At 53.1% G+C, this 23,391-nt stretch overlaps 1 protein-coding gene across 1 annotated transcript in view; it reads left to right on the top strand.

The window, feature by feature from the left end:
* Positions 1-23,391, top strand: part of ASXL2 (ASXL transcriptional regulator 2) — a 78,162-nt gene that overhangs the window by 4,389 nt on the left and 50,382 nt on the right. The window contains exon 2 of the mRNA XM_064411433.1: positions 20,480-20,562. Within this exon, the coding sequence (XP_064267503.1) occupies positions 20,480-20,562 (83 nt within the window). The remainder of the gene's footprint in view (positions 1-20,479; positions 20,563-23,391) is intronic.

Raw genomic sequence — 23,391 nt, 5'->3', positions numbered from 1 at the left:
TGCCATGGCAGGGACACTGCCACTGTCCCAGCTGCTCCCAGTCCCAGTGGGCGCTGCCAGGGATGCAGGGGCAGCCCCAGCTGCTCTGGGTGATGCTGAGCTAGAACAGAGCTGGACAGAGCTAAAGAATAAAGCAGGGGTTTATTAAAAGGAGATCCTGCATGGATCCACCTGGGGCAGCAGCAGAGCCCAGCCAGGGCTGCACCCAGGATGAACCCAAATGGTCCCAAGATGAACCCAAATGGTCCCAAAATGAACCAAAATGGTCCCAAAATGACCCCAAGATGAACCCAAATGGTCCCAAAATGCTCGATGGTCCCGGGGTCTGTCCCTGGGCTCAGCTCTGCTCCATGTGCACATTGCAGTTCAGTGTCCAACCCCAGCTGCAGCCCCTGCACTCCCATCCTTGTTTTTCTCTCTGCAGCCCACGGGGTTTGTGCTCCTGGGCTGGGATTGGGATCATTTGTCCTTGGTGCCCAGCTGGAGCAGGAATTGTTTTGTGTCCCTGCTCTGTGCACAGAGCTCACCATCCCCTGATGTGAAACCCAGACACACTAAAGCAGCACAGAATGTGAAAAATAGAAAAGCTAAAACCTGAGGCTTCACGGGCACCCTGTGCCAGGGCCTGCCCACCCTCCCAGGCATGCCAGTGTCCCATCCCTCCCTGCCCACAGCCCTTCCCTGTGTCCTCCTGCTCCATCCCTGGTAAATTGTCTCTCTCTGTGTTTCTTGTTCACCCCTTCAGCCCTGCAAGGCCACCCTCAGGCCACCCTGGGGTTCCCTGCTCCAGGTGAACAATCCCAGCTCTCCCAGCAGAGCTCTCCATCCCTCTCATCAGCTTGGTGCCTGCTCTGCTCTTGCTCCACAGCTCCCTCTCCTCCCTGATGGTTCCTTGGGGAATGTCTGGAGGCTGTGGAGCCCAGCAGGCTCCTCCTGGAGAGCCTGGCAAGGGTTTGTCACTCCTCAGGGAGGTGTTGCACAGGGTGCTGCTGCAGAAGCTTCAGGGATTAATCCCAGCTTGCAGAATGAGCTGATAGATGGAGCTGGTAAAGGATTCCTGGTTGGTTTTCTTTTTTTCTGGAGGGAATTGTTTGTTGCTCTGCTGGGCTTTTTGGTGGTGCTTTATTTTGTTTTTAAGGCCCTGGGGATTATCACAGCTCCTTCCCCATTCCCAGGCTGTGGCCAGGGATGAATTTCCAAGGCAGACACAGAGCTGAGGTGAGGACTGCTCTGTCCCAAACATAAAATGTCTTTGCAGAGGTTTCTGAAGGACAGGCACAGGGCAGGTGGTGGCCACAGCTCTGGGATTGTCTGACACTGTCTGGTGTCCTCCCAGCCCCGTGTCTGCTGCCAGGGAATTACCTTGGCACTGCTTCCAGGGAAACAGGCCCCTGCCTGAGCAGGACTTGGCACAGACCCTGTCATAGGTCCCTGGAGAAGGGCACTTTGCTGCACTCCTCACTCACACACGTCCCCAGTCAGCTGCAGCTCTTGCATGGATTTTTCCTGATTTTTTTTCAAGTTTTCCTGGAGGATTTCTGTGCTGGGGCACCTCCAGTGCTGGGGGCAGCTCTGGGCCCCTCCTGCCAGGAGAGACCTGGAGGGGCTGGAGCGTGTCCAGGGAAGGGAACGGAGCTGGGAAGGGAATGGAGCCCCAGGAGAGGCTGAGGGAGCTGGGGAGGGAATGGAGCCCCAGGAGAGGCTGAGGGAGCTGGGAAGGGAATGGAGCCCCAGGAGAGGCTGAGGGAGCTGGCAAGGGGCTCAGCCTGGAGAAAAGGAGGCTCAGGGGGGACCTTGTGGCTCTGCACAGCTCCCTGCCAGGAGGGGACAGGCAGGGGGGGTCGGGCTCTGCTGCCAGGGAACAGGGACAGGACAAGGGGAAATGGCCTCAGGCTGGGCCAGGGCAGGCTCAGGGTGGGCACCAGGAGGAATTTGCCCATGGAAAGGCTGCTCAGGCCTTGGCAGGGGCTGCCCAGGGAGGGTTGCAGTGCCCATCCCTGCAGGTGTCACCTGGATGTGGCACTGAGTGCCCTGGGCTGGGGACAAGGTGGGCACTGGGCACAGTGGGACTCTGAGAAGGATTTTCCAGTCTCAGGGATCCTGGGATTCTGTCACTTCCCAGATTGCAGGTGTGAGCTCAGCTTCATCCTCTGCCACCTGCACTTCTGTTCCTGGGAGTTGTAGTGAGCTGAAATCTGCTTTAAGCTCATCCAGGCCATCTCCAACAGACAAATGGAGGCTTAAAAATGGTTCCTGTGTGGACACAGAACTTGTGAGGGTTGAGGGGAAGTGTAATCCCCTCTAATGGCTGGAGCCAACCAGCAGACTACAAAATCCTCCTTGCAGTCACAATAATCCCATTATTGGCCTGCTGTTTGAAACACTAATTTCCAAGTTCCTTTGCTCCTGCTGGGAGTTTTAACCTCTTGGAGGGCTCTGAGTTGCTGCAGGTGGTTGCTGGAGCTCATTGAAGCCCATTTCTCATTTTGGGGCTGGCAGGCTGAGGTGGGGCTGCTTTGATTGTAATTACAGGTCCAATTAGCAGTAGAGCACTTCAGCAGCTGGCTCTGGGCCTGGCAGGGCAGCCCACCTTTCCCAGAGTGTCAGAGCAGCTGGAACAGCCCTGGAATGGTGTTTTCCCGTGCAGAGCAGGGCGGGTGAGGACCTGGGGGAGCAGGGAGAGGTGGCTGTGCCCCCCGTGCCTCTCCCAGCAGGATCCCAGGTGGAAATGTGGGCAGCTCTTCACCACTGCCACGCTCCAGGAGAGAAATCCAGAGCTGGGGAAGGAGCCCAAAGACATTCCCTGTGTTTCACAGAGCAGTTTGGGTTGGAAGGGACATTAAATGGGATCTCACGGGGACAGGGACACCTCCCAGTGTCCCAGGTGCCCCCAGCCCCATCCAGCCTGGCCTTGGCACTGCCAGGGAGGCAGGGGCAGCCCCAGCTGCTCTGGGAATTCCAGCCCAGCCCCTGCCCACCTTCACAGGGAGCAATTTCCTCATTTAGAGCCATAACTGTGCTGTAGGTGTGGGTTTTACCACAGAACTCAGCCACACTTTTGCTTGGGCGGCCTTGTGAGAAGTGCTACTCACTTTAAAAAAATTTAAAATGTTTATTATAACCTTATAAATGCAAAAATACAACAGCAGACTGAATAGAGAAAACAGGCACTGGGAGCAGAGGATTTCCCACCGTGTGCTCACCCACACAATGAGGTTTTTAACCCTTTTAACCCTTTAGCCCCTCCCAAAGCTCTGTCCATGGACTCCTTCACTGTCCAGTGGTGGAGTTCACCTCCTGAAATCCTGATTGGAGTTCAGGTGCTGCCACAGTGACAATGCCACCCTCCCAACTGTCCCAAAGCCAGGCCACCCCCTGATAACAGCACAAGGGGGGTAAAACACAGCTATAAATCTATAAAACTTATCCTAGCATGAAAACATGATACTTGCCTTTTAATTGTGAGAGTCAGCATGGCCTTGCTCATCTGCCACAGTCTGGTTGATGGATTTGGGCAGGGGTGTAAAAGATAACTAAAAATCTATAAAACTTATCCTAATATACATACATATTTACCTTTTAATTGTGAGAGTCAGCATGGCCTTGCTCATCTGCCACAGTCTGGTTGATGGATTTGGGCAGGGGTGTAAAAGATAACTGTAAATCTATAAAATTTATTCTAATCTACATACATATTTACCTTTTAATTGTGAGAGTCAGCATGGCCTTGCTCATCTGCCACAGTCTGGTTCATGGGATTTGGGCAGGGGAGGTAAAACATAATGATAAATCTATAAAACTTTTAGCATGAATATATGACATTTATCTTTTAATTGTGAGAGTCACCCATGGCATCACTCATCTGCCACAGTCTGGTTGATGTGATTTTGACAGGGGGTGTAAAAGATAACTATAAATCTATAAAGCTTCTCCTAACATGCATACATGATATTTACATTTTAATTGTGAGAGTCAGCATGGCCTTGCTCATCTGCCACAGTCTGGTTGATGGATTTGGGCAGGGGTGTAAAAGATAACTAAAAATCTATAAAACTTATCCTAATATACATACATATTTACCTTTTAATTGTGAGAGTCAGCATGGCCTTGCTCATCTGCCACAGTCTGGTTCATGGATTTGGACAGAAGGGGTAAAAGAGAACTGTAAATCTATGAAACTTCTCCTAACATGTATACATGATATTTACATTTTAATTGTGAGAGTCACCCATGGCATTGCTCATCTCCTCCAGTTTGGTTCATGGGATTTGGGCTGGGGGATAAAAGATAACTATAAATCTATGAAACTTTTCCTAACATATATACATGATATTTATCTTTTAATTGTGAGAGTCAACTGTGGCCTTGCTTATCTGCCACAGTCTGGTTCATGGGATTTGGGCAGGGGGGTAGATGATAACTATAAATCTATAAAGCTTCTCCTAACATGTATACATGATATTTGCCTTTTAATTGTGAGAGTCACCCATGGCATTGCTCATCTGTCAGTGTCTGGTTCATGGGATTTGGGCAGGGGAGGTAAAACATAATGATAAATCTATAAAACTTCTCCTAATATACATACATGATATTTATCTTTTGAGAGTCAGCATGGCATCACTCCTCTGTCACAGTCTGGTTTTGGGATTTTCTCTGCAATATCTGACTGGCAGGGCCAAAATCCAAGTTCTCTTCCCTTATTGCCTTTCTCCTGAGTTCTGTCCAGTGTCCTGGAATGGTTTTGAGCTCTGCCCAGTCTGTCCTGGAATGGTTTTGAGCTCTGCCCAGTCTGTCCTGGAATGGTTTTGAGCTCTGCCCAGTCTCAAGGAATGGTTTTGAGCTCTGTCCAGTCTCAAGGAATGGTTTTGAGCTCTGCCCAGTCTGTCCTGGAATGGTTTTGAGCTCTGCCCAGTGTCATGGAATGGTTTTGAGCTCTGCCCAGTCTGTCCTGGAATGGTTTTGAGCTCTGCCCAGTCTGTCCTGGAATGGTTTTGAGCTCTGCCCAGTCTCAAGGAATGGTTTTGAGCTCTGCCCAGTCTCAAGGAATGGTTTTGAGCTCTGCCCAGTCTGTCCTGGAATGGTTTTGAGCTCTGCCCAGTCTCAAGGAATGGTTTTGAGCTCTGCCCAGTCTCAAGGAATGGTTTTGAGCCCTGCCCAGTCTCAAGGAATGGTTTTGAGCTCTGCCCAGTCTGTCCTGGAATGGTTTTGAGCTCTGCCCAGTCTCAAGGAATGGTTTTGAGCTCTGCCCAGTCTCAAGGAATGGTTTTGAGCTCTGCCCAGTCTCAAGGAATGGTTTTGAGCTCTGTCCAGTCTGTCCTGGAATGGTTTTGAGCCCTGCCCAGTCTCAAGGAATGGTTTTGAGCCCTGCCCAGTCTCAAGGAATGGTTTTGAGCTCTGTCCAGTCTCAAGGAATGGTTTTGAGCTCCCTTTGGAGGGTGTTTGGGTTCAGGGAGGGTCAGGCTTTCTTCTTTATCCTGCTCTCATGTGCTTGCATCTGATTCTTCATCAGAAGCAGAAGAATCATTGGGTTTTTTTCTGTCTCTGGTGGTCCTGGGACTGTTTATTCCCATGGCGTGTTTATGAAAAGAGGGAAATACAAATTGTGCAGTCCACAGTGTGGCCCAGGCTGGGGTATTGTTGTAAAAATTCAAATTGTGCAGCCCCCAGTGTGGCACAAGCTGAGATGTTGTTGTGAAAATTCAGATTGTGCAGCCCCCAGTGTGGCCCAAGCTGAGATGCTGTTGTAAAAATTCAAATTGTGCAGACCCCAGTGTGGCCCAGGCTGGGATGTTGTTGTGAAAATTCAGATTGTGCAGCCCCCAGTCCTCACCTGCAGCTGCTCCCAGCAGTGTCAGACACACCAGAATTCTTGAGATGCAGATTTGCTTTTTCTATGATTTTCAGTTTTTCTGCTTCTGTGGGTCAGTTTGGAGGAGTAAGAATGGAGGGCAAAGAGTGTTGGAGTCCTGGGTGCTGAGAATTCTAAATTTTCTGTGCTGAAGGGCACAGAGCCACAAGAAAATGCTGTATTTGACCTGAAGGCGTAGAAAAAGCTTCCAAAATTAATTAACACTAAAATTGATTGTATAATTTGATTAAAAGTGTATAATATCACTAAATGAAAAACTTTAAAATATAGTATTATATATAACAAAATAATTTTAAAACAAAAACTAATCTTTCACCCTCTTCCTTCTTTATAAGTTAAAATAATATTTTATAATTGGACAAAAAACCCCACATTACAAACTTTAAGTGATTAATTACTAAGTTGAAAGTAAAAATAATTGAAATATAATTTCTTAATTAAATAATTTAACCTTAAAATCCTTATAACGAAAATAGTGAACCCTTTTATTTAACCATTGGTGCAGTCCCCATCCCTGGGGGTGTTTAACCAGCCTGGATGTGGCACTGGGGGCCAGGGCTGAGCTGAGCTCTTGGGGCTGGGCTGGACTTGATGATCTTTGAGTTCTCTTCCAACCTGGGGATTCTGTGAATAACTTATTGATAAAATACTATAAAACTTGTAATAGAAATATAAAATAATCAGCATCTAAACCTGAACATGAAATACCATCTCTAACACTTCAGTCCCAACCTTCACAAAAATTTAAAAACAAACAAACAAAACACCCCCCCCAAAAAAAAAAAAAAAAAACAAAAAACCCCAAAAAACCAAACAAGAGCAGCTGGGACATTGAGTGCCATTCCTGTGGTGTCTGTAAAAGATCTCTGCTGTCACCAGTGCTGGGATGTTCTCAGAGGTGTGACCCAAACCAGTGTCCCAACACCTGTCCTGTGTGTCCCAGTATCACATCTGTCCCAACATCCCAAAATCTGTCCTGTGTATTCCAAAATCCCAATATCCCAATGTCTGTCCTGTGTGTCCCAACATCCCAACATCTGCCCTCTGCCCTGTCTGCTCTCCAGCTGCATCCCTAGGAACTGGCCAGATGGGAAATGGTGACCTCAGGACAGTGGTGACAGTGGGAAATGGTGACATTGGGATGATGGTGACAGTGGGAAATGGTGACATTGGGGCAGTGGTAAATGGTGGCATTGGGACAGTGGTGACAGTGGGAAGTGGTGACACTGGGACCAGCTCCGTGGCTAAAGGCAGCTGCTGCTGCTGCAGGCTTTGAGCTCAAACAGGAACTGAAGCCCAGAGCTCACAGCTCGGTGTGCAGAGCAGTGCTGCAGGTCTGCTGTGTTCTGTGTGCATCCCGAACCCCCGTGGGAATCCCGAACCCCCGTGGGAATCCCGAATCCCTGTGGGAGTCCCGAATCCCTTTGGGAATCCTGAATCCCTGTGCTCTGTGGGGCAGCCTGGCTGTAGTGCTGCAGGTCTGGTTTGTTCTCTGTGAATCCCGAATCCCTGTGGGAGTCCCGAATTCCTGTGGGAATCCCGAATCCCCGTGTGAATCCCGAATCCCCGTGTGAATCCCGAATTCCTGTGGGAGTCCCGAATCCCTGTGGGAGTCCCGAATCCCTGTGGGAGTCCCGAATCCCTGTGCTCTATGGGGCAGCCTGGGTGCAGTGCTGCAGGTCTGGTGTGTTCTATAGGAATCCCGAATCCCCGTGGGAATCCCGAATCCCCGTGGGAATCCTGAATCCCCGTGGGAATCCCGAATCCCTGTGCTCTGTGGGGCAGCCTGGCTGTAGTGCTGCAGGTCTGGTTTGTTCTCTGTGAATCCCGAATCCCCGTGGGAATCCCGAATCCCCGTGTCAATCCCAAATCCCTGTGCTCTGTGGGGCAGCCTGTGTGCACAGCCAGGAGTGCTGCAGGTCTGGTTTGTTCTGTGGGAATCCCGAATCCCCGTGGGAATCCCGAACCCCAGTGGGAATCCCGAATCCCTCTGTGAATCCCGAATCCCCATGTCAATCCCAAATCCCTGTGCTCTGTGGGGCAGCCTGGGTGCACAGCCAGGAGTGCTGCAGCAGGTCTGTCTTAGGAATAATAACTACAATTGATAATTATCTCTTGCTGATAATTGGCTTTTAGATCCCCTGTACAAACCCTCAGGGATGACACAGAGGGTTTTTTTGGGAAAGGACACCCTGTTAGTCCCCAGAACAGACACGTGCCCCTCTCCCACCTCATCCCCACATTGTTCCTGGTGGTGTACTCCCACCTCAGAGGGGCTGTTCCAGTTTTATCTGCTGGGCTGGATTCAGGGATGTGGATTCAGAGATGTGAATTCAGGGATGTGAATTCAGGGATGTCGATTCAGGGATGTCGATTCAGGGATGTCGATTCAGGGCTGTCAGTTCAGGGCTGTCAGTTCAGGGCTGTCAATTCAGGGCTGTCAATTCAGGGGTGTCAATTCAGGGATGTCGATTCAGGGATGTCAGCTCAGGAATGTGAATTCAGGGATGTCAGCTCAGGAATGTGAATTCAGGGATGTCAGTTCAGGGATGTCAATTCAGGGATGTCAGTTCAGGGATGTCAATTCAGGGGTGTCAGTTCAGGGCTGTCAGTTCAGGGATGTGAATTCAGGGCTGTCAGTTCAGGGATGTGAATTCAGGGCTGTCAGTTCAGGGATGTCAATTCAGGGATGTCGATTCAGGGATGTCAGTTCAGGGCTGTGAATTCAGGGATGTCAGTTCAGGGGTGTGAATTCAGGGCTGTCAGTTCAGGGCTGTGAATTCAGGGATGTGGATTCAGGGCTGTCAGTTCAGGGCTGTGAATTCAGGGGTGTCAGTTCAGGGCTGTGAATTCAGGGGTGTCAGTTCAGGGATGTGGATTCAGGGCTGTCAGTTCAGGGCTGTGAATTCAGGGATGTCAGTTCAGAGATGTGAATTCAGGGCTGTGAATTCAGGGGTGTCAGTTCAGGGATGTGAATTCAGGGCTGTCAGTTCAGGGATGTGAATTCAGTGATGTCAGTTCAGGGCTGTGAATTCAGGGCTGTCAGTTCAGGGATGTGAATTCAGGAATGTCAGTTCAGGGATGTGAATTCAGGGGTGTCAGTTCAGGGCTGTGAATTCAGGGCTGTCAGTTCAGGGCTGTGAATTCAGGGCTGTCAGTTCAGGGCTGTGAATTCAGGGATGTGAATTCAGGGATGTGAATTCAGGGGTGTCAGTTCAGGGATGTGAATTCAGGGGTGTCAGTTCAGGGATGTGAATTCAGGAATGTCAGTTCAGGGCTGTAAGCTCCCAGGCCAGAAACTTTGAGTGGTTTTGTAGGGGATTTTCCCCTCAAAAATGCATCCTAGCCAGCAGACCTCTCCTGGCCTTTGGGGATGTGTAATCCCCTTGGGATTCTTTCAAGCTGAGGAGCTGGGCTGCATTCCTGTGGGTCTCTTCCAGCTCAGGATATCCTGTGATTCTCTGGAGCTGTTTATTCTGCACTTGGAGCTGGGCTGCTGCAGTAGCTGGGTGGGAGGTTTGGAAGCTGGTGGGAGCTCAGGGCACTTTCAGAATGGTCATGGTGTCTTTTGGTTGGACAAGTTTTCCACTCATCCAGAAATTTTCTGTTTGAAGAAGCACTTCAGTGTCCTTGTGGACAGAGATTTGAAACGAAACATTAGAAATACAGTTTAGAGGACAGGGCTGTATGGGATATTGGGAATTAGGAATTGTTCCCTGGGAGGGGACACTGGGACAGTGGCAGTGTCCCTGCCACGGCAGGGGTGGCACTGGGTGAGCTTTAGGGTCCCTTCCACCCACCCATTGTGGGGTCCCAGTGTTGGTGCTGCCCTTGGTGGGTGGTGGATCCAGCCCCAGCCCCCTGTCCCTGTCCTGCCCCACCTTTCCAGGGAGGATTTCAGCAGGAACAAGGCAGGAGTGGCCCTGGAGCTGCTGTGCCAGCAGAGCCTGGAGTCCTCCCCTGGGCCCTTGCTGCTCTCCCAGCTGGGCAGGGATGTCCCCAAGGAGGGAGGTGGCTCTGGGATCTCCCAGCTGGGCAGGGATGTCCCCAGGGAGGGAGGTGGCTCTGGGATCTCCCAGCTGGGCAGAGATGTCCCCAGGGAGGGAGGTGGCTCTGGGATCTCCCAGCTGGGCAGGGATGTCCCCAGGGAGGGAGGTGGCTCTGGGATCTCCCAGCTGGGCAGGGATGTCCCCAAGGAGGGAGCTGGCTCTGGGATCTCCCACTTTGGCAGAGATGTCCCCAGGAAGGAGGTGGCTCTGGGTTCTCCCATTTTGGCAGGGATGTCCCCAGGCAGGGAGGTGGCTCTGGGATGTCCCAGCTGAGCAGGGATGTCCCCATGGAAGGAGGTGGCTCTGGGATCTCCCAGCTGGGCAGGTTCCTGTCCATGTCCCCAAGGAAGGAGGTGGCTCTGGGATCTCCCATTTTGGCAGGGATGTCCCCAAGGAAGGAGGTGGCTCTGGGATCTCCCCTTTGGGCAGAGATGTCCCCAAGGAAGGAGGTGGCTCTGGGATCTCCCAGCTGGGCAGGGATGTCCCCAGGGAGGGAGGTGGCTCTGGGATCTCCCACTTTGGCAGGGATGTCCCCAAGGAGGGAGGTGGCTCTGGGATCTCCCAGCTGGGCAGGTTCCTGTCCATGTCCCCAAGGAGGGAGGTGGCTCTGGGATCTCCCATTTTGGCAGGGATGTCCCCATGGAAGGAGGTGGCTCTGGGATCTCCCACTTTGGCAGGGATGTCCCCAAGGAGGGAGGTGGCTCTGGGATCTCCCAGCTGGGCAGGTTCCTGTCCATGTCCCCAAGGAGGGAGGTGGCTCTGGGATCTCCCATTTTGGCAGGGATGTCCCCATGGAAGGAGGTGGCTCTGGGATCTCCCACTTTGGCAGGGATGTCCCCAAGGAGGGAGGTGGCTCTGGGATCTCCCAGCTGGGCAGGTTCCTGTCCATGTCCCCAAGGAGGGAGGTGGCTCTGGGATCTCCCATTTTGGCAGAGATGTTCCCAGGGAAGGAGCTGGCTCTGGGATCTCCCATTTTGGCAGGGATGTCCCCAAGAACGGAGGTGGCTCTGGGATCTCCCAGCTGGGCAGGTTCCTGTCCATGTCCCCATGGAAGGAGGTGGCTCTGGGATCTCCGCTTTGGGCAGGGATGTCCCCAGGAAGGAGGTGGCTCTGGGATCTCCCATTTTGGCAGAGATGTCCCCAGGAAGGAGGTGGCTCTGGGATCTCCCTCCCTGCTGCTGCTCCAGCCCTTTCCAAGCCGTATGACAGCTCAGTGTGAAATGTGGCCTTTCATGTCACCTGGCTTGTGATGACACGGGATTGTCCATCCCTCCCTGACCTCCTTTCTGCCCAAATCCTGGCCAGCATTTGGCTAATGGGATGAGTGGGGCAGATCCTGCAATCTGGGTCAAATCCTTCATCCCCCCGGGGCTCCTGCCGCGTTTTCTCGGGTGGCTGAGCAGGGATTTCACATCCACTGGGGCTTTTCGAGCTGACCCACTTGTGTGCCAGGCTGCCATTGCAGGGGTGATTCCTGCAGCAGGAACTGGCAGCTCCTGCTGGTGGCTGCAGCTGGAATTCCCTCCTGGGGAGGGATGGCTGCAGTGGGGCTGAGGTGGAACCAGATGATCGGGTTTTGCTGCCTGGTGGGAGCTGCTCAGCTGCTCTGCATTCCTGCATTTAGGAAGCTGGAGTTCTGTTTCCAGGAAGGGACCCGGGTGTAAGTGCTGATTGTGTTTATAACATCAGTTTTAAATCCTTCTTTGCATAAGGGAATAACCAACAGGAGGAATTCCAAATGCATTTTTGCCAAAGCTTTTATGGTCTGAGGTGCTCCACCTGTGAAAGATCTCTGGATTAAACCTTGATGGGCTGGTAAAAACAGCCCCAAACAACCCCAGCCACCTCAAACACAGGTTTTAATTGTGAGCACTGCCACTGTCAGGTTTACGTGGGCAGCACTCAGAGCTTTCCTGAATGCAGCAGGAGTGTGGCCAGCTCTTCCTTTGGCAGGGGCAGAGCCAGAGCTGCCCGTGCTGCCCAGCAAGGGGGGCTGGGCTGGGTGACATCCCACACTGAGGGGGGGTTCAGCTCCCTGGGACAGTGGCAGTGTCCCTGCCATGGCAGGGGTGGCACTGGATGGGCTCTGAGGTCCCTTCCCACCCAGCCCACTCTGGTGTTGGTGCTGCTCTTGCTGAGTGGTGGCCCCAGCGCTGTGTCCCTGTCCTGTCCCACCCTTCCTGAATGAGTCCTTGCACTGGTGTCACGTCCCCGTGGTCTCCAGCCTGTCCCCGTGGTCTCCAGCCTGTCCCCGTGGTGTCCTGCCTGTCCCCGTGGTCTCCAGCCTGTCCCCGTGGTGCCCTGCCTGTCCCCGTGGTGCCCAGCCTGTCCCCGTGGTCTCCAGCCTGTCCCCGTGGTCTCCAGCCTGTCCCCGTGGTGTCCTGCCTGTCCCCGTGGTGCCCTGCCTGTCCCCGTGGTGTCCTGCCTGTCCCCGTGGTCTCCAGCCTGTCTCCGTGGTGTCCTGCCTGTCCCCGTGGTCTCCAGCCTGTCTCCGTGGTGCCCTGCCTGTCCCCGTGGTGTCCTGCCTGTCCCCGTGGTGTCCTGCCTGTCCCCGTGGTGTCCTGCCTGTCCCCGTGGTGCCCTGCCTGTCCCCGTGGTCTCCAGCCTGTCCCCACGGTGTCCTGTGTGTCCCCGTGGTGTCCTGCGTGTCCCTGTGGTGCCATGCATGTCCCCATGGTCTCCAGCCTGTCCCGTGGTGTCCTGTGTGTCCCCTTGGTGTCCTGCGTGTCCCCCTGGTGCCCTGCCTGTCCTGTGGTGTCCTGCCTGTCCCCTTGGTGTCCTGTCTCCATGGTGTCGTGTCTGTCTCTGTGGTGTCCTGTCTGTCCCCGTAGTGTCCTGCCTGTCCCCTGGTGCCCTGCCTGTCCCGTGGTGTCCTGCCTGTCCTGTGGTGTCCTGCCTGTCCCCTTGGTGTCCTGTCTCCATGGTGTCGTGTCTGTCTCTGTGGTGTCCTGTCTGTCCCCGTAGTGTCCTGCCTGTCCCCTGGTGTCCTGCCTGTCCCGTGGTGTCCTGCCTGTCCCCTGGTGTCCTGCCTGTCCTGTGGTGTCCTGCCTGTCCCCTGGTGTCCTGCCTATCCCCTGGTGCCCTGCCTGTCCTGTGGTGTCCTGCCTGTCCCCGTGGTGCCCTGCCTGTCCCCTGGTGCCCTGCCTGTCCCCGTAGTGTCCTGCCTGTCCCCTGGTGTCCTGCCTGTCCTGTGGTGTCCTGAGCCTGCTCTGCAGCTCTTGCCCAGCCTCGGTGCCTGTGGGTGGGGGTGGATTCATTCCCTCTGGGCAGTGCCAAGGATTCCCTGGTGTCACCTTTCATCCCTCTCAGCCCAGCAGTCAGCACTGAACTTGGCTTTGGTTCAGCTCTGGCTGAATTTCCTGAAGACCCAGCACTGAAGGTGGAAGGAAGGAGCTCCTTCCCTTCCCTGGACATGCTCCAGCCCCTTCCCAGCTTTGTTACCTTCCCTGGGGCTCCAGCTCCTTTCCCAGCTCCATTCCCATCCCTGGGCTTCATTCCCTTCCCAGCTCCCTCAGCCCCTCCTGGGGCTCCATTCCCATCCCTGGGGCTCCAGCCCCATTCCTGGAGCTCCCTTCTCTTCCCCAGCTCCATCCCCTTCCCTGGGGCTCCATTCCCATCCCTGGGGCTCCATCCCCTTCCCCAGCCCCCTTCCCTTCTCTGGGGTTCCATTCCCTTCTCTGGGGCTCCATTCCCTTGCCAGCTCCCTCAGCCTCTGCTGGGGCTCCATTCCCTTCCCAGCTCCCTCAGCCTCTCCTGGGGCTCCATTCCCTTCCCAGCTCCCTCAGCCTCTGCTGGGGCTCCATTCCCTTCCCAGCTCCCTCAGCCTCTGCTGGGGCTCCATTCCCTTCCCAGCTCCCTCAGCCTCTGCTGGGGCTCCATTCCCTTCCCAGCTCCCTCAGCCTCTCCTGGGGCTCCATTCCCTTCCCAGCTCCGTTCCCTTCCCTTCCCTGGACACGCTCCAGCCCCTCCAGGTCTCTCCTGGCAGGAGGGGCCCAGAGCTGCCCCCAGCACTGGAGGTGCCCCAGCAGTGCCAGCACAGGGGACGGGCACTGCCCTGGCCCTGCTGCCACCCCAGAGCTGGCACAGCCCAGCGGCCAGTGGCCAGTTCCCTGTGCCCTGTGCTGGGCAGTGGCACTGGCTGGGCTTTGGGACAAAGCCTGGCACCTTTGGCAGCTCTGTTGCTCTGGAGCAGGAGTGTTTGGGCAGCTGGCAGTGTCGGTGTCACACTGGGCTGCCACCAGCACGTCACACAGCAGTGGTGGCACCAGCTCCATGTAAATCCTGTGTCCAGTGGGACTTGGTTGTCATGAATGCTCCCCCTGATGCCTTCAGTTTTAGCTGTTACGTTTTCCAGATTCTCTACTGCATTGGTGCATAACTCTGAACTTCATCTGCAGGTGTCCCTGACGTGGCAGGGTGGAATGGGACGAGCTTTAGACTCCCTCTGCACCCAAACCATGGCAGGATTAATGTTTTTTGTTGACAGTGAGCTTGGCTCAGTTGGCCAGAGCTGACTTTCCTCTCAGACTTTGTCCTGTGGCACAGTAGGATTATATTTATTTACACACAGTGGCTAAAAATGACTCAGGTGAAAGATCTGATACGGGATTAAAAGGGCAGAGGAGAGGGGAGAAGCTACTTAAGGTGTATCTGCTTTGTTGAGAGTCCCTTTAATCCTCATTCCTGGTTCTTCTGGACCAGCCTGTCTGGCAGCAGGAGCTGCAGCTGGAGGTGTGAACTGCTCTGCTTATCTCAGGAGGCTGAGAGCTGTGTGAAACATTTCCTGAAGAGCACAGAGAGGCTGTTAGCAGGGCAGGGCACTCAGCTGGGGCTGGGACCTGCTCTGCCTGTCCCCAGGGCTGGGCTTGCCCAGCACCAGGAGCTTTGATCCTGGGCTGGCAGAGCCCCAGCGAGCCAGGACAGCAGCTGGGGTAGCCACAGAGCCATGGAGGGTGGGCAAGGCCTCCAGCATCAGGGAGTGCAGACTAGTGATGGGGTCTGTGCCTTGTGCTCTGAGATTCCTGTGCTTTTGGGGTTCTGGGAACCATCTGTGTGCTTTGGGGGGTCTGGGAACCATCTCTCTTGTGTGCTTTGGGGGGTCTGGGAACCATCTCTCTGTGTGCTTTGGGGGTTCTGGGAGCCATCTGTGTGCTTTGGGGGTTCTGAGAGCCATCTGTGTGCTTTGGGGGTTCTGGGGACCATCTGTGTGCTTTGGGGGTTCTGAGAGCCATCTGTCTGTGTGCTTTGGGGGTTCTGGGAGCCACCTGTGTGCTTTGGGGGTTCTGGGGACCATCTGTGTGCTTTGGGGGATCTGGGAGCCACCTGTGTGCTTTGGGGGTTCTGGGGACCATCTATCTGTGTGCTTTGGGGGTTCTGGGGACCATCTGTCTGTGTGCTTTGGGGGTTCTGGGGACCATCTGTGTGCTTTGGGGGTTCTGAGAACCATCTGTGTGCTTTGGGGGTTCTGGGAGCCACCTGTGTGCTTTGGGGGTTCTGGGAACCATCTCTCTGTGTGCTTTGGGGGTTCTGGGAGCCATCTGTGTGCTTTGGGGGTTCTGGGAGCCATCTGTCTGTGTGCTTTGGGTGTCACTATAGGGCACGAGACAACACAACACAGACACGCTGCTGCTCTCAAGGCAGGAAAAAGGGGAGTTTATTTTCTGACTCCAACATTTATAGATATCCAAAAGTGACAGTGGATTGGAGGGTGACAGTGCCACCTCTCCAATGACACCGGACAAACCAACAGTCCATCAGATTTCTCCTCCTCTGTAAAAGAATACAAAACAATAAGTTGTTTACAGAGAGTGTGTGAGAAAGTTTGTTACAAGAATACAAACATCCGAAGGCTTAGAAAATCTTAAAAAAAACAAGATGACTTTTGGGGGTTCTGGGAACCACCTGTGTGCTTTGGGGGTTCTGGGAGTCATCTGACTTTTGGAAACACATGCTGAGTCCATCATGGGGGACTCTCAGAGCAAGAGAAACCTGGAGGGGCTGGGGCATGTCCAGGGAAGGGAATGGAGCCCCAGGAGAGGCTGAGGGAGCTGGGGAGGGAATGGAGCCCCAGGAGGGGCTGAGGGAGCTGGGAAGGGAATGGAGCCCCAGCAGAGGCTGAGGGAGCTGGCAAGGGGCTCAGCCTGGAGAAAAGGAGGCTCAGGGGGGACCTTGTGGCTCTGCACAACTCCCTGCCAGGAGGGGACAGCCAGGGGGGGTCGGGCTCTGCTGCCAGGGAACAGGGACAGGACAAGGGGAAATGGCCTCAGGCTGGGCCAGGGCAGGCTCAGGGTGGGCACCAGGAGGAATTTGCCCATGGAAAGGGTGCTCAGGCCTTGGCAGGGGCTGCCCAGGGAGGTTTGGAGTGCCCATCCCTGGATTTAAAAGCCCTGTGGATGTGGCTCCTGGGGACATGGGGCAGTGGTCGCTTTGGCAGCCCTAGGGAAATGAGTTGGACTTGGTGATCTCCAAGGGCTTTTCCAGTCTTAAGGATTCTGTGGTTCTAGGAATCTCCTGGAGAGCAGGGACACCTGGCAGAGCAGGTTGATGTTCCCTGTGACCTTCCCAGAGCAGCCCATCAGAATTTGCAGGCAGCCAGGCAGGGCTGGCAGGAGGCCAGAGCTGTGCAGCCTCACCCTGCTGAGCTCAGGCCCAGCACAGAGCCCTGTGGACATGGAAGGGTTACCTGGGAGAGGTGCAGGGACACACGTGGAGCAGCTTTTCTTCGCTCTGCCCTGGCTGAGGTTTCCTGGTGGAACACAGCCTTCACTGGGGAAGATTAATCAATGCTGCTCCAGGCTGAGCCATGTGGAACACATCCAGAGAGGGAAAATTGGGATAACACAGTGCCCAGGAGGAAAATGCCCAGTCAGAGTTTGGTGTGGTGGAAATGGCCCTGAGTTCCCTGTGGATGGACTCTCAGCTTCACTCCTCTCCTGATTTCATGACCTGCAGTGAAAAGGTGAAAGCACAGAAATGGAGACATCCTTGATTTCTGTCCTTCCCTGGGCTGCCAGCTTTGGGTGCAGCTCCAGGCTGGTGGCACAGGGTGAGCTGTGAGAATGAAACCAAAACCTCCTCTGGCCTGGCTGGGATCGCTCTGCAAACACCCCAGCTCTGGATCCTTTGCTGTGGAGTTTCAGTGGAGCTGGGAGTGAGGTGGGATGAGCCCCTGAGGCTGTGGCAGTGCAAACAAATTCCACTGCCATTTTACAGAGCAGCTGGGGCTGTCCCTGCATCCCTGGAGGGGACTGGGATAACCTGGGGATCCCTGAGGGGATTGGGATAATCTGGGGATCCCTGGGGGAATGAGGGGACTGGGATAACCTGGGGATCCCTGAGGGCACTGGGATTACCTGGGGATCCCTGAGGGGATTAGGATAATCTGGGGATCCCTGAGGGAATGAGGGGACTGGGATAACCTGGGGATCCCTGAGGGCATTGGGATAACCTGGGGATCCCTGAGGGAATGAGGGGACTGGGATTACCTGGGGATCCCTGACAGGACTGGGATAACCTGGGGATCCCTGAGGGGATTGGGGTAATCTGGGGATCCCTGGGGGAATGAGGGGACTGGGATAACCTGGGGATCCCTGAGGGGACTGGGATAACCTGGGGATCCCTGAGGGAATGAGGGGACTGGGATAACCTGGGGATCCCTGAGGGGACTGGGATAACCTGGAGATCCCTGAGCGGATTGGGATAATCTGGGGATCCCTGAGGGGACTGGGATAACCTGGGGATCCCTGAGGGGACTGGGATTACCTGGGGATCCCTGAGGGGACTGGGATAACCTGGGGATCCCTGAGGGGATTGGGATAACCTGGGGATCCCTGAGGGGACTGGGATTACCTGGGGATCCCTGAGGGGATTGGGATAACCTGGGGATCCCTGAGGGCACTGGGATTACCTGGGGATCCCTGAGGGGACTGGGATAACCTGGGGATCCCTGAGGGGATTGGGATAACCTGGGGATCCCTGAGGGGATTGGGATAACCTGGGGATCCCTGAGGGGACTGGGATAACCTGGGGATCCCTGAGGGGATTGGGATAACCTGGGGATCCCTGGGGGAATGAGGGGACTGGGATAACCTGGAGATCCCTGAGGGGACTGGGATAACCTGGGGATCCCTGAGGGAATAAGGGGACTGAGATAAGCTGGGGCTCCATCCCTGAGGGGAATGGGATAATCTGGGGATGGATCCCTGAGGGAATGTGGGGACTGGGATAAGGTGGGGATCCATCCCTGAGGGGACTGGGATAACCTAGGGATCCCTGAGGCAATGAGTGGACTGGGATAATCTGGAGATCCCTGAGGGGATTGGGGTAATCTGGAGATCTCTGAGGGGACTGGGATAACCTGGGGATCCCTGAGGCAATGAGTGGACTGGGATAATCTGGAGATCCCTGAGGGGATTGGGGTAACCTGGAGATCCCTGAGGGGATTGGGGTAACCTGGAGATCCCTGAGCAGACTGGGATAAGATGGGGATCCCTGAGGGGACTGGGATAACCTGGGGGTCCCCGAGGGGACTGGGATAACCTGGGGATCCCTCAGGGAATGAGGGGCAGGGTCCTGGGGGCTCTGGGTTTTGCTCAGGAGAGGAGTGGGAGCTGCTCCTCTCCTGCAGAGTCACCCCGGGCTATGTGCCGAGCACTCTGGGCTGAGCCTAAGTCAGGCCTGGCCTTTGATGTGCTGGGCTCGGGTCAGAAGCTGATGATTAAGACGGAAACCAGGCATTTCCTGCCCATCCCCCTCCCCAGCACGAACATGGCCCGAAATATCCCAGTGACGTGTGCTGAGTGGCATCTGCCTGCTGCAGCCTGCTGCAGCCTGCTGCAGCTCCCTGCAGCTGCACTGCTGCCTGCCAGACCCCTGGAGCTGGGGCAGGCCTGCCAGTGTGGCACTTCAACAAAAAAAAATAAAATTTTGTGGGTTAGAGTTGGGAATTTGGTGTGTGCAGAGGGTTTCAAACAGCCCCTCGACAGAGTTTTGTCTGCTGGGAATTTCAGATTTTCTGTGCTAACAGATTCTGACCCTCAGGACAGCTCTGCATTGACCTGAGGCTGTGGAGAAGGCTTCAAAAACTGACTGAGAGCACTGGGATTGTGGGTGTGGAGTTGGTTAGATGTGTGTGATAGCACAGGGTGGGAAACTTAGAGTTTGGGGTTTTAGAATATAGTATTATATATGGGGCAAGATGGAGGTTTTAGGACAGAGGCTGCTCCTTCTTCTCCTTCTTCTCCTTCTTCTCCTTCTTCTCCTTCTTCTCCTTCTTCTCCTTCTTCTCCTTCTTCTCCTTCTTCTCCTTCTTCTCCTTCTTCTCCTTCTTCTCCTTCTTCTCCTTCTTCTCCTTCTTTCTTCTCCTTCTTCTCCTTCTTCTTCTCCTTTAACTCCTTTTTCTCCTTCCCCACCTTCCTCTTTACCTTGTTTTTCTCCTTCTTCTCCCTCGCCTTCTTCTCCTTCTTCTTTTCCTTCCTCATCTTCTTCTTCTTCTTCACCTTCTTCTCCATGGATTTTGGGTGGTATTTTGTAACTGGGCAGAAAAGCCCACCCTGCAGACTTTGAAGGATTAGTTATTGAGTTAAAAGTGAAAATCATTTAGGTGTCATTTCTTAATTGTATAATTTAGCCTTAAAAGACCTTGTACCAAGAGGTAGTTGGCCATTTTGTGTCTTGTTAATGAAAGACTGCAGAACTCACTGCTGTGAGACTGTAACATAAATAAAAAATAATAAACACCTAAATCTGAACACAAACTATAATCACAAGTACCTTCAATCCTCAACAGAGGTAGGAAAAAACCCCAAAACCCAGCATTTGTTGGTGCCCTGTGTGAGGACACCTGTAGAGGTCAGGACCTCCCTGAAGAAACAGAAATAAAGTACAGCTGTGAGCTGAAAGGAATTCCCCAGCAGTGTCAAACCCTTTTCTTCACCTTTTCAGCCCCAGAGCTGAAAGGGTGGCAGCAGAAGGATTTGGGTTTTTGGAAGTGTGGCTGAGGAGCTGGGCAGTTCCTGCCTGGGAGCTAAAGGAGCATTGCATTGTGCAGGGAGTGTTGTCTGAGGGCAGCACTGGGAAAAAATGGGAATTTACACTGAGAAAAGTCCTTTAGCCAACCTCTGGAACCTCTCTGCTCCTGCAGGGGAGCTGTGGAGGGTCTGTGGTTCTCCCTGGGTTGGGTCCTTGGAGAGGTGCGAGCCATTAAATGGAGGTTTTGGTGCAGTTAAATGTAAATTCAGAATGCAAATAAATAATTGCCATTAATTTGGTGCAGTTGAATGGAAATTCAGAATGCAAAGGAATAACTGCCATTAAATGGAGGTTTTGGTGCAGTTAAATGGCAATTCAGAATGCAAAGGAATAACTGCCATTGAATGGAGGTTTTGGTGCAGTTAAATTTAAATTCAGAATGCAAAGGAATAACTGCCATTAATTTGGTGCAGTTGAATGGAAATTCAGAATGCAGAGGAGTAACTGCCATTGAATTTAGGTTTTGGTACACCTAAATGGAAATTCAGAATACAAAGGAATAACTTCCTCTCAATCTGCTCTTTCTTGCCAGGTCCTGGAGAAATATCCCAACACACCCATGAGCCATAAAGAGATCCTTCAAGTTATCCAGAAAGAAGGACTTAAGGAAATCAGGTGAGTTGAGTAAAGCAGGAAAACCCTCTTGCTGCTCTGCTTCCAGCTTGGTGTAGTTTGCTGTTAACCCCCAGCTCCTGAGGAGTTTGGGGACTGAAATATTTCAGGTTTGGAGTCTGGCTCCTGTTTGCAAACAGCTCCCAAGTGCTTTTCCCCACTGAGCTGGGTAAAATCATCCCTGATTCCCAGGTGTGCAGGATTTGGCTGCAGCTCCTTTATAGGAAATAAAAAAAATACTTGGCTGCTGCTCCTTTATAGGATAAAAGGATAAAAGAAAAAGGACTTGGCTGCAGCTCCTTTATAGGATAACCCAGCCCTGGTCAGGGGCTTCAGGAACTGTAGGAAATACAAGAATTTTTAATTTCTGCTTTAAAAAAGAAGTGAATGCTCAGTTTGACCTAAGAGCAGCTCAGTTAAAGATTCTCACATAGAAAACTGGATTTCTGGTGCTGTTCTGCCTTGTGTTGCCTGCAGGGGGGTGTGATTGTTCCTTAGGGACATTCCTGCTCCCTGAGCAGCCTGGTGGGATGCTGGAGCAGAGCCAGCTCCATGAAACCCATCTGCTCTGGGCAGGGAGCAGCTCCTGAGCTGCTCAGCTGGATTCCAGAGTCCTGGAACCCTGGTGGGAATCAGCTCTCCCAGGGATCAGTGAGGAGCAATAATCCATGGGGAGTGCAAAGCATTTCTTCAGTTTTCTGAGAGCAGAGAAGGAGAGGGGCATGAAGAGGGTGGGCTGGGCCTGCTTGTCTATTTTGGAATTGAGCAGCCATCCTAAATTTGGCTTAATTGTGTTTTTGCCAGCTGGATGCAGCAGTGCTTCTGCTTTGCAGGAATAGTCTGGGGCCACGTGCAGGAGTTGTGCTGTCCCACTGGAGCTGAGGGTGGCCCAGGGCTGTTACCTCTGGGAAATGTGGGATTTACCCATCCCAGGGCTGTTAGCTCTGGGAAATGTGGGATTTATCCATCCCAGGGCTGTTAGCTCTGGGAAATGTGGGATTTATCCATCCCAGGGCTGTTAGCTCTGGGAAATGTGGGATTTATCCATCCCAGGGCTGTTAGCTCTGGGAAATGTGGGATTTATCCATCCCAGGGCTGTTAGCTCTGGGAAATGTGGGATTTATCCATCCCAGGGTTGTTAGCTCTGGGAAATGTGGGATTTATCCATCCCGGGGCTGTTAGCTCTGGGAAACGTGGGATTTACCCATCCCAGGGAGCCCACGTGAGCTCAGTGAGCTCCTGGGGAGTGACCAGAGGGAGGGAGGGACAGCCAGGCTTTGGGGACAGCTGCAGTTCTGTGCTAGACAGTGTTAAACTGGGCAGTGTTAAACTGGGCAGTGTTAAACTGGGCAGTGTTAAACTGGACGGTGTTAAACTAGGCAGTGTTAAACTGGGCAGTGTTAAACTAGTCGGTGTTAAACTAGGCAGTGTTAAACTGGGCAGTGTTAAACTAGACATTGTTAAACTGGGCAGTGTTAAACTGGACGGTGTTAAACTAGGCAGTGTTAAACTGGGCAGTGTTAAACTGGACAGTGTTAAACTGGGCAGTGTTAAACTGGACGGTGTTAAACTAGGCGGTGTTAAACTGGGCAGTGTTAAACTGGGCAGTGTTAAACTGGACGGTGTTAAACTAGGCAGTGTTAAACTGGGCAGTGTTAAACTAGTCGGTGTTAAACTAGGCATTGTTAAACTGGGCAGTGTTAAACTAGTCGGTGTTAAACTAGGCATTGTTAAACTGGGCAGTGTTAAACTAGTCGGTGTTAAACTAGGCATTGTTAAACTGGGCAGTGTTAAACTGGGCAGTGTTAAACTGGGCAGTGTTAAAACTCGGCAGTGTTAAACTAGACAGGGCTAAACTCGACAGTGTTAAAAACTCGACAGTGTTAAAAACTCGACAGTGCTAAACTAGACAGTGTAAAACTAAACACTGTGAAGACAGTGTTAAACTCGGCAGTGTTAAACTAGACAGTGTTAAACTGGACATTGTTAAGACAGCGTTAAACTAGACAGTGTAAAACTAGTGTTAAACCTAGACGTTGTTAAACTAGACGTTGTTAAACTGGACAGTGCTAAACTGGACAGTGTTAAACTAGGCATTGTTAAACTAGGCAGTGTTAAACTAGGCAGTGTTAAACTGGGCAGTGTCAAACTGGGCAGTGTTAAACTGGACAGTGTTAAACTGGACAGTGTTAAACTGGGCAGTGTTAAACTGGGCAGTGTTAAACTGGGCAGTGTTAAACTGGGCAGTGTTAAACTGGGCAGTGTTAAACTGGATGGTGTTAAACTAGATAGTGTAAAACTAGTGTTAAACTAGACAGTGTTAAACTAAATATTTTTAAACTAGACGGTGTTAAACTAAGTAGTGTTAATCCAAATTCACCAACTCTAGCTCAGTCAGCCTGGGGATGGACTGGTCAGCCTGGAGATGGACTGGTCAGCCTGGAGGGGCACTGGTCAGCCTGGAGAGGCACTGGTCAGCCTGGAGCTCACTGGTCAGACTGGAGATGGACTGGTCAGGCTGGAGGGGCACTGGTCAGACTGGAAGGGCACTGGTCAGCCTGGAGCTCACTGGTCAGACTGGAGATGGACTGGTCAGGCTGGAGGGGCACTGGGCAGGCTGGAGGGGCACTGGTCAGCCTGGAGAGGCACTGGTCAGACTGGAGATGGACTGGTCAGCCTGGAGGGGCACTGGTCAGGCTGGAGGGGCACTGGTCAGCCTGGAGCTCACTGGTCAGACTGAAGATGGACTGGTCAGGCTGGAGGGGCACTGGTCAGCCTGGAGGGGCACTGGTCAGAGTGGAGGGGCACTGGTCAGACTGGAGAGGCACTGGT

This window comes from Passer domesticus, chromosome 3 (assembly GCF_036417665.1).
Source record: "Passer domesticus isolate bPasDom1 chromosome 3, bPasDom1.hap1, whole genome shotgun sequence".
Classification (NCBI taxonomy): domain Eukaryota; kingdom Metazoa; phylum Chordata; class Aves; order Passeriformes; family Passeridae; genus Passer; species Passer domesticus.
The sequence above is the reverse complement of the archived record's forward strand: the minus strand, read 5'-3'. Positions and strand labels throughout refer to the sequence as shown.